The sequence below is a fragment of the Cervus canadensis genome, chromosome 29 (genome assembly GCF_019320065.1).
Source record: "Cervus canadensis isolate Bull #8, Minnesota chromosome 29, ASM1932006v1, whole genome shotgun sequence".
Classification (NCBI taxonomy): Eukaryota; Metazoa; Chordata; class Mammalia; order Artiodactyla; family Cervidae; genus Cervus; species Cervus canadensis.
In genome coordinates, this window is record NC_057414.1 from 35,778,124 (window position 1) to 35,788,148 (window position 10,025).

The 10,025-nt window shown below is 46.2% G+C and overlaps 1 protein-coding gene across 1 annotated transcript; it reads right to left on the minus strand.

Moving 5' to 3' along the window:
- Positions 1–535: 535 nt before the first annotated feature.
- On the minus strand, positions 536–8,807 carry LOC122430806 (pregnancy-associated glycoprotein 1-like). The gene is made up of 9 exons (XM_043451678.1): positions 8,707–8,807; positions 7,486–7,636; positions 6,395–6,512; positions 6,177–6,295; positions 4,787–4,980; positions 3,751–3,867; positions 2,083–2,224; positions 1,897–1,995; positions 536–685 (listed from the first exon to the last, which is right to left on the minus strand). Exons 1-9 carry the CDS (start codon positions 8,805–8,807, stop codon positions 536–538), a joined length of 1,191 nt encoding a protein of 396 aa, XP_043307613.1.
- Between the last annotated feature and the right edge of the window lie 1,218 nt (positions 8,808–10,025).

Below are 10,025 nucleotides of genomic sequence, written 5' to 3' on the forward strand. Positions count from 1 at the left end.
TCAGAGAACACCATTGAACTCTAATATCTCTGAGCTTCTTTCCTTACTAGGTGGTGCCTTGGGGATATAAAACCCTAGGACAGGTAGCTTGGACTCCCTCGCTAGGTGTAGAAGCCTTAAGGAAGAAAGTTGTCAGCTAAGATCATCAAAGAAGAGGGAAGGGAAAGAGCGAGTGTGAGAAAGACAGAACTCATGACTTCTGATTTCTTGGGTCCAGTCACTGAAATCTTTGTATTTGCTCTGATTCATGTGTCCTGGACTCCCAGAATCATTTCAATGAGTCTCCCTTTTCCTTGAAGCCAGTTGGAGTTGGGCTCCTCTCAATTTTGATTCAGACTTGGTTCTAGATCCTTCACTCCCAGAGAGGCACCCACTTGTTTCAGCACCATTATGAGTGAAACACTTCATTCTTTACTGAGAATAGGGTGTGTAGACCACCAAATTCAGTTTATCAGCATCCTGGGCAGGAGTGCCCTAAGTGTGAGTGAATGTGTGTTAGGAGTGGCCTTAATGATTCCTGAATCACTCCAAGCGTTTACACTGCCTGTGCCAGGCCAATCCTGTCATTTCCTCGATCATAAACCGAGAAGTACTGCCTCAGGAAGACGTCGCCCAGGATCCAGGTCTCTGCAGATGTACTTGCTGGGTTCGCTTCAAAGTTGATGAAGCAGTCGCCGCTAGAATCCTGGGGGAGCAGAGACACACATCAGTCAGCCTGAGTCCTTATCAGCAACTCCCCCCAATATCCAGACCGAGCAGCGTTCTTGGTTTTATTTCCCTCTTTTGGTGAGAATCAAGTGGTTTTATGAGCTTCAGGGCATGTGAGAGTTCATCCAAAGCCAAAAAGGGCCCATACATGTGGCTGCCATGAGGAAGGGTGTGGTGAGTGGAGGACTGGGAGTTCAGGAAACAGTGGAATGATAAACAACAAGTCCTACTGTAGAGAGTAAGGAACTATATTCAATATCCAGTGATAAACCACATGAAAGAGAATAAGAAAAAGAATATATATATTTTTATGTGTATAACTGGGTCACATTTCTGTGCAGCAGAACTTAAGGTGACACTGAAGATCAGCCATCCTTCAATATAATTTTTAGAAAAGAACAAGCATGTCCCCTGGTTCTCCTCACTCCCTGTTTCTTTCCTTCTGTCTCCTGCTCCTTGTTTTCTCTACAGATAATGCAGGTTCTCCTCCGGCATCCCCAAAATCCAAACTTTATTAAAAAACTTTATTTTCTATTGGAATATAGCTGATTAACAATTTTCTGAGTTTCAGATGGACAAAAAATGGACTCAATTGTATGTATCTATGTATCCTGGTCCCAAAAATACCCCTCCCATCCAGGCTGTCATAAAACTGAGCGGAGTTCCCTGTGCTACACAGTAGCTCATTGTTGGTTATCCATCTTAAATATGGCAGTGCCCACAACACGTTCTTGAAAACTTAACTCAGGAACTCTGGGAAGCCTCCTTCATCCCACACTCACCCTCTTTGGTCACTCCGGGCTTGATTGGGTAACTTACTCTGGTTCCCCATTCCCACCGGTCAGTCCGTAGCCCTCATCACCCTTAGTAAGTCCCCAGTGCCCCAATGCAGAGCACCTTGGGATGCCATTTTCATGGAATCCAGTGCAGTGTTGCCTAGAACCAAGCAACCCTCCATGTGGCTCCATGAGTTTGTGGTTTTAAAATTCCTGAAATTCCCTCTGTTCCTCGAAGCCTTCTTTGAGCCCATCAGCCTGCTATGGCCAGGAGGCACTGGCCCAGCCACAAGGCTCAGTAGCATCTGCAATGGTGTGACATGGCCTGCAGAGGGCGCCCTCCTCCCAGCAGCAGCCCAGGGGATCCTGCAAGCTCCAGTTTGAGAACCAACTCTCAGTATTGTCCACTCACCTTGATGGCGTAGGCTTGAGCTGGCAGTGGGTAGTTGATGCCGTTGATGGTGAAGTCAATAGAGGGCAGGGTATTGACCAGAGAACAGGAAACATAGTGCTATTAGAGAGAGAGGGAGAGAGGTTGGCCCTGGAGATCTTTGTTGTGTGTGGATACTGGGAGTGACCCTGGGGCTTGAACTTTCACCTCGGATCCCCGTGGCTTGGCACCGAGGAACCTCATGATCTTATTGACCAGTTTTCTTGGGCCAAGGATCGCTGATGCCCCGGTGTCCACAAGGGCCTGACAGCCGCCATAACAAGCAACAGTGTCTCCTTCCATGGAGATGCTGAGAGAACAGTGGAACAAAGAGGGCACTGAGGTCACTCTGAGTCTCCCCAGAGCTGCTCCCTTCCTGTGTGTCTCCTAAACAGCCCTTTGTCTCTTGCCCTGACTCTCTTCATCTGCTCTCAACACCGCACCGCCCTTGAAATGCTTGAATGCAGTATTTGAATACACCAGGATCTTTTGTACCTTGAAACAAGCTGGCCTTCCTTCCTGGAAGACTCCCCTCCCCTTTGACTAGCAAATGACTTCTCATCTTCCAGATTCCAGCTTAATTGTCATGGATTCAGGGAAGTCTTTCCTGCGGTGTTTATCAGTCTCCTGTCTTTGTCACTCTCTGTAGACCCTTCCCCACGACTAGGATGTACCAAAGTCACAATTCACTAAGTGTGTGTGTCATTTCTGTGCATCTGCCTTCTTAGATGTGAGGGCGAGTTTTATTCTCACTGCCTCCCTGAAGTGCCTGGCACACAGTGGATGCCCAGTGTGTATCTGTTCCATGAGTGAATGAAGACTGTGAAAATAATGAGGAACATCTAGAGAGCTGTATCTGGTAGGGAACAAATAATGGGTGGAACACAGAGTGAAGATGGAGATTCACGGGGGCAGCAGATTCCCATAGTAGGGGGAGAGAGGGGCTCCTCTGGGGGAGGGAGTCTCCCATCACTGCTCCTACAACCAGCTCAGACCCTGAGATCCTGGCCAGGAAATACATAATTAGCCCAGGGAAACTCCAAAAGAGAGGTCAGCTTTTGTCTGACGGTATCACACAGATTCCTATCAGTTATTGCCTCTTGTCCTCAGGTCACTCCTCGATCCCACCTTTCTGATTCTTTCAGTTATAGCCCCTGCCCCACTCTGTGCCCAGGGATGTGGGGTGTCTTTTTTATTAGTTGCTTTCACGTCTTATGACTGCAGCCAACCTCTCTCCACTGCTGGGTAGCTTCTCCATAAGGAGACCAGTTTTCCCCATTTGCTGAGGACTTTCCCTGTTTGTAAACTGAGACTTATCTGTACTGAGAACTTCCTTGGTCCAAGGTAGCCATGGACAGTTGGTCATCTTATCATACTGCTGTCCAGGCTGGTGAAATTCTCCCTGATCCTGTTCACCACAATGCAGAGTCCACTGACCATGCTCCCCACCTCACAGGACAGCGGGTGCAAGGCTCTCCCAGCTGCACAGACCTCTCTGGACCCAGTGAGGATCCTGGTCAGAGCCCTAGTCAGGAGGCCTGGGATTATGAACCCATGGGCTGTTTGTGTATCTATGTGCTTGTGTGTTTGTTTGTATGTGTCTCTGTGTGTGCTTCTGTGTCTCTGACTTGCTATGCATGTTTATATGTGTCTCTGTGTATGTGTATATGTGTCTGCTTGTGTGTTTCCATGTGTCTGTGTGTCTGTCTGTGTCGTTGTGGGTGGTGTATATGTTTGTGTGACTATGTGTCTGAGAATCCATTTGTGAGTGTCTGCCTGTGTCTATGTGCAGATGTGGAGCATTCCTTGTGCTGCCGCTCAGAGGGAGAGGCTTACCGGTGCATGTACACACGCCAGTCGCCTGGTTGGATCAACGGTACCCAGTTGAGCGCTCCCTGGTAGTAGGATTTATCTACCCCACCAAACATCACCACGCTGCCCTCCGGCTTGCTCCTGTAGAGAGACGACAGCAGGGGGATCCTTGGAGGATGATAACAACAGCACTGTCTGAGAGCTTTGCTTCTCCACCCATCAAGGCCCTAATAAGGTCCTCATTGACGGAGGCAGAAATCGAGGCTAGGAGTGATTGAACACCAGACTGAGGTCGGTTACTTGCTAATGAGTGGCACAGAGGAGGTTAGAAGCTGAGTCACCTGGCTGGGCTCTACCCATTATATCTTCTGAAGATGCCCTGGACCTCCTGTGACCTGAGAGCTCAGACACCCTCAGAGGACAGGGTGCTGAAGCACTTTGGCTTTCCCCTTGTCTATTTGTCATTTTTCCGGAAAATCAAGGCCTGGGAGTGCTAAGGGTGTGGGATCAGGTCACCCAGAGTTGGTTCCACTAGCCTGTGACCTGTACTGTCCAAAGGGCCCCACACTCAGAAGGGACCCCACAACTGCTCTCCCTTCTTGAAATGCCTAACGTTTCTTGAACAAGGGTCCTACACTTTTTGTGTGTGTTCTACAATTTCGTTTTTCACTGGCTTTTGCAATTTGGGTGGCTGGTACTGGGCTTGCAGTGAAATGCTAATGAGGAAGGAAAGCTACCCACCATCCTTCTCCTTCCTTATCAAATTCATAAGGAAATCCTAATGCCTTTTCCTTCCACTTGTTTCCTGTTGCCTCTCATTAGTCTTCCTCCTGACTCATCCCCCTAGACCAAGTTACTGATCTTCAGCCCAGGAGCAGGGTTAAGTTCCAATAAATCATTATTTCTAAAAGCAGGTGGTGAAGCCAGGTAGGGGCCTGGGGCCATAGTTACCTTGAGTTAGATTATCTCTCAGGATATTTCTTTATCAAGTGTTCTATATATTTCATGCAACTGAAATTACAGCTAATTTGGAGAAACTGATTGTCCATCCCAGACTTACTTGCTCAAGTAGAAGGCAAAAACCGGCTCAGAAATGGCACCTTGATTCTTCAGGTTGTCAAAGATGGGAATGCCTCCAATGAAAGAAAAGTTGGGGTAGTTCAAGCCCAAGATGCCATCTAAAGGCATTCCTTCAAACCCATATTGCTCCACGCTTAAACCAAATGGCTGGTCAGTACTTACAAGGTCCCCAATCTGTGGGAGAGAAGAGTGATCCCACTTACAGATACATGAAGTGGGGCTAGGACTGGGCTGGGGTGCATTGCCATTAGATCCTCAGAGAAGAATTGAGGCTGGGCTGTGTCTTCAGTGGACCTCACACAGTTAGACCAAACTGGGAGGGGAATTTGGGTTCCATTTGAGAGAGGCTATGAATTTTAAATCATCTGCCTCTCTGAAAGACACCACCTGAGTGAGTCAAATTGGCCTCGTGGCTTCTCTACAGGTGGGACAACCAAGAATCAGGCCAAGACCCATTGGTGCCCCCTTGTGGACAAAATGAGCCAAGAGCAAGGTGGTCTTCTCTTTGGCATCACTGTGACCTAATGACAGGAATGGACTGCTTTCTCTGTAAGGTACTGTGGATTCTGCATCTGTCCAGGAAGACAGAAGCCGAAAACACAATCTTGCTTGCAGGGATCTATGAAATTACTGCCTGGGGATTCACTTTTGGGGATATGTGTGTCATTGTGTGAGTGTATATGAGAGAAAAAGAGAGAGGGGGTAACTACTCAAGTACTTTGGGGGAGGCAGGCCTTAAGTTTTGTTGGACTCTCAAAGGCCCTCTAGAGTGAGAACTCATTTATGAGGCCCCCTAACTTCTCAGGCCTCCAGTTTCCCAGTCTGGATACCTGAAGCCCTTGACTGCCCCGAGGGTCCCCAGATTAGTTTTATCCTTTCCCCAAACACCCCACAGCATCTTCAGTCCTGAAAAGTCAGCCGAGCTCCACTGTTTACCACATGCTTGTGCTCAGCAAGGCCCTTGCTGTCTGCACCTCTGTTTCCTCATGTCACATGAGCTAATCAGTGAAACTGCTGTGTGGGTTTGTCAGGACTAAACCAGTTATCACCTGAAAGTGCCTGGAACAGTCGGAGAATATAAAAGTGGGTGCCTTTTTCCCCTCTTCTCACTCCCAGCAAAATGAACCTTGAACTATTCATGGGCAGAGAAGCTGCAAGTCCCCATCTCAAGCCACTCTCTGGGTTAGCTAATCTGTGTGCTCATGTGTCACCACAGGCACTGCCTCCCCAGGGACAGGGTCCTGTGGGTAAGACGGCGATTATCTATGGGAGTTAGGTTAGGAAGTGTCCTGCCAGAAGGTCCCGCATCTGTTTTGCAAGCAGTGGTCACTCCATTGCCAGTCCTGACTCAGCATTTGTTACACTGTTACCCGAACGGTGTCACGACCAACAACTCCCTCAATGGTCCCAGAACCGTATATGATGCTGAAGGTCTTATTGGTATGCCGGTAGGTGGAAGACTCATTATGTCTGAACATAACGTGTGAGGCTGCAGACACAAGAGATAAGTGTCATCAGGTGCCAAGGGTGCAAAACAGGGTGGCAGGGCAAGGGAAAGATGGTCTGGGTAAGGGGTGTCTGTACTCACAACAGGTTGGGCTGGTGCAAAGGATGGAGGGCACCCACAAGTCAGATGATGCTGTGTCAAAGAGAACCTGGAATTCCTGAGGGGGTGTTCCAATGGTGATGTTACCCACATAGAACATCTACAGGGACAAGGAGTGAGTAGGTTATTGCAGAACTGGCTATCCTATATTCTCACACTCATGCCTCCCTCTGGATGTCACATATCTCTTGAGATCACTTTCTAACCACCGTGCAGCTCACTGACGTTGGTCCCAGAGGGGCCTGCATTTGATATATTTTCCTGTGCTGCATGGTATGCAGGATATTGACTCTATGAGGTGTTGAAGTGGGACCTCCTGCATTGGAAGCACAGAGGCATAACCACTGGACCTCCAGGACCACTAGACACCCAGGGAAGTCCTGGTGCCTTCATTTGAGAAGCGCTGTAATCTCTGCCAACCCAGCCTTAACACCCCCTTCTCCAGGACGTCCTTCTTGATCAACCTCAGCCACTCCCTCTAAACTCAGAACACAACCAATTAATACCATAGAGGTGACACTTTCATTTGATATCTACTTACTAATATGCCTATCTCTCAGGCTGGCATGAATATTCTTGAAGAAAAAATAAGCCCTTTTTCCAATCTAAAAACAGTAACCACAGTGTTAGATACTTAAGGCTTTACACGGAATACGGGTTCAGTATCTTATTACAGCTTTGGTTCTTGCTTTTGTGGAAACTGATTTCCTTGGCCTGGGGATTCACAATTGCTTTGACGTTGTTTCTACCATTTGATCAGTGATGGTTCACTCTTCATCTGCAACTGACTGACTCACTTATTTCAGAAGGAACAATCTCCCTCAAACTAATGACACATCTCTAACACAGAAATGGATATTTACCTGCTACCTGGGAATTACCGGGCCGAGTCACAAAGACCAACAATTCAGGATGAGAGTGTGTTCTCCTCTGGGTGGGGTCCCTGTTTTCCAGTGTTTCTGCCTCCTGCAGGAACCCCAACCCCACATCCCACCTGGCATTTCCATATGAGCCGCGGTGCTAGGCTAGAGCGCCAGGGGGCGCTGTGGAGCACTATTCCCCCCAATACTCACATCCTCGAAGTTTCTCAGGGGGTGAGTAGCTATATTTGAGCCAGGAGAAGAAGTCTGGTACAGTCTGTAAGCATGTTCCTTCAGGAAATTGTTCAGCATATTTTTTTCACTGCGGGTTTTTCTCATGATCTTCACTCTCGTTAGAGGTATACTTTACCGATCATTTGACAAAGAAAACAAAGAAGAAGTTACAATTAGCTGTCAGTGTTCAGGTAAAACTGTTGGAGTGGCCCTGTGTATTTTCTAATCATTTTTATGAGGCACATTATTATCAGAATTTCATGCATATACCATGGCAAAGACAGGTTTGATTACAGGTTCTGTTCTGCAACCTGGGATAAGCCATATGACCCTGTGGAGTCTCAGTCTCCACCTCGGTAAAATGGTGGAATGTAGCAATACAAACCCTCCAAATAGAATATCTTAGGGATAAGTGAAGTGATGGATATAAGGTACCTGATAAATAGGAAGTCTCAACAATGACAGGCATTTCCATTGCTGTTGCCATCCCAAGGTATCCTTCTCATAGAACCTCAAGGAAGAGGTAGAAGGGGTACTCTTATGCTCTTTTACAAGGGAGCAATTTGAAATGCATGATGTTACTGAGATTGCTGTGGTCACACTGCTTGTCTGATATAAAACTGTATATAAAACAGTATATCATTCTCCAAGTTGAAAGAGAAGAGGGAATTGAAAGAAGAATCCAGGAGATAGGGAATAAATGAGGGAAATTCAGAGGCTCGAGAAGGAAGAATGAGTCAAGTGAAAAATTAAAAGAAAACAACACAGAGAGGAATACACTCACAGAGACTTCCAAAGAGAAGGAGAGGTAAATGATAGTGATACAGAGATGCAGACATAGACATATACACACTGAAGTAGACAGGGAACAAAGAGGACATGTTGAATAAAATGTAGAAAAGTGCTATTCCACAGGACCACACCTACATCTGCATAGGCTGTGCACTGAACAGTTATAAGGAGTTGCATTTTCAATAGGTCATGACTGGACCCCAAGAGTTGTGCAACCATGCAAATCTACACCAAGACCCTTGGGATCCACAGTTCCTAAAGCAAGGTACTTATCAATAAGTAAGGGTTGAACTTTAAGACTGTCAGAGAAATATTCATTCCCATCTAAACCTGATGGGTTGAAGAATAATCAGATGAAAAGAAAAATCCGAGAAAGGAAGATCATGCATTTATAGTCCCCATACTTACTTGACTATGCACTCTGAGAAGGCCACCAGCCCGAGGAGCACAAGCCACCTCATGCTTCTTTCTTGGCTCCAAGTATTCAGGGAAGTTCGGGTTCTTAGCATGTAGTGGTGATTGTGAGCTCCTAATTATATATGCTCTGCCATGCCCTAGTTTTCCCCTTTACGCCACTAATAGATCTGATAAAAACACAAAGCTTTCGATAAAATCTTTACCTTCCTCAGTGTCCTTGGCGAGTGGACTTTGAAGCTTCTCAGAATACAGACAATTGAACTGTAATCTCTTCCTTGAATCTTGGCTGGAAAATCTAACTGATCTGCATGGACATCTAAGGAGACAGAGAACCTTGCCTACTTGGAGAAAAAACTGCTAAGAACATCATGAAAATGGTAACTAGGGGCCATACTCGGCATTCATGGTTTCATGTCATATTCTTAGTCACTTGATGAGATATGCATTGCTGTCTTTGTTGGAGAGGAGATTGCTAGGAGGATATGTTGTCAAATGGCAGTGAAGACTTCAGGGACAGCCCAGGGACCCACAACTGGCCTTAGGTAGTGGGTCTAATGGCAAGGATCAGGGGCACTTCTGTCAGTCTGCATCAAAGTTTAGGGTAGAGTAGTAGCTCAATTGCATGGGTTTCAGTATTGGAAAAAATTCCATATTCATCCACCGATATTTTATATCATCCAACAAATGTACAAGGAAGAATTGTGTGCTGGGTTCTGGGTTAAAGGCTTCAAAGTCAAAGATGATCAAGACAAAAGTAGTCTTTATCTTAAGAGAGCCAGCAGTCTAGTTCTCACAAACTCATGGCCCCAGGAGGCAAGAGAAATAATAGTATGACTAGGTGGCCATGCTGGACCCTGACCCCTGGGAGCAGCCTTTCCTCCACTTCAACCATGCTGGCAGGCCAGTTGGCCATGTTTTCAAGAGAATCAGAAGTTTGGATATTTATGCACAATCTGCTGATTTTAATATTAGCAACTAATTTTGTTTTCCAAAAAAAAAAAAAAAAAACATTGGGAATGAAATCTCCACAACGATGTGCTGGAATCAGCCTTTAGTTTCTGCAGGTTTTTATCTCTAGCCTAGACTTGGGAGTGCAATGGGGACAGAGAGGAATTTAATTCAAGTTGGTTGATTTACAAAGAGACTGAATGCACACTGAACATGTTTGTTTCCTTTCTATTTATAAAGAAAGATCATTGGGGACACACAAACCAACAAATTTAACTGCTGAAGAAACACTGATATATTTCTGATATAATTTCTCCCATAGGGTCTATACCATGAAATATTTTGTCTGTCAAAGCAAATAT

Bases quoted from the DNA above. Each gene is read 5' to 3' on its own strand.
- LOC122430806 (XM_043451678.1), bottom strand. From the start codon at position 8,807: ATGCTAAGAACCCGAACTTCCCTGAATACTTGGAGCCAAGAAAGAAGC. The intron at 7,637-8,706 runs GTAAGTATGGGG...TGATCGGTAAAG, and splicing joins TTCTCAGAGTGCATAGTCAA to TATACCTCTAACGAGAGTGA. The intron at 4,981-6,176 runs GTAACAGTGTAA...TCTCTCCCACAG, and splicing joins TTGGTCGTGACACCGTTCGG to ATTGGGGACCTTGTAAGTAC.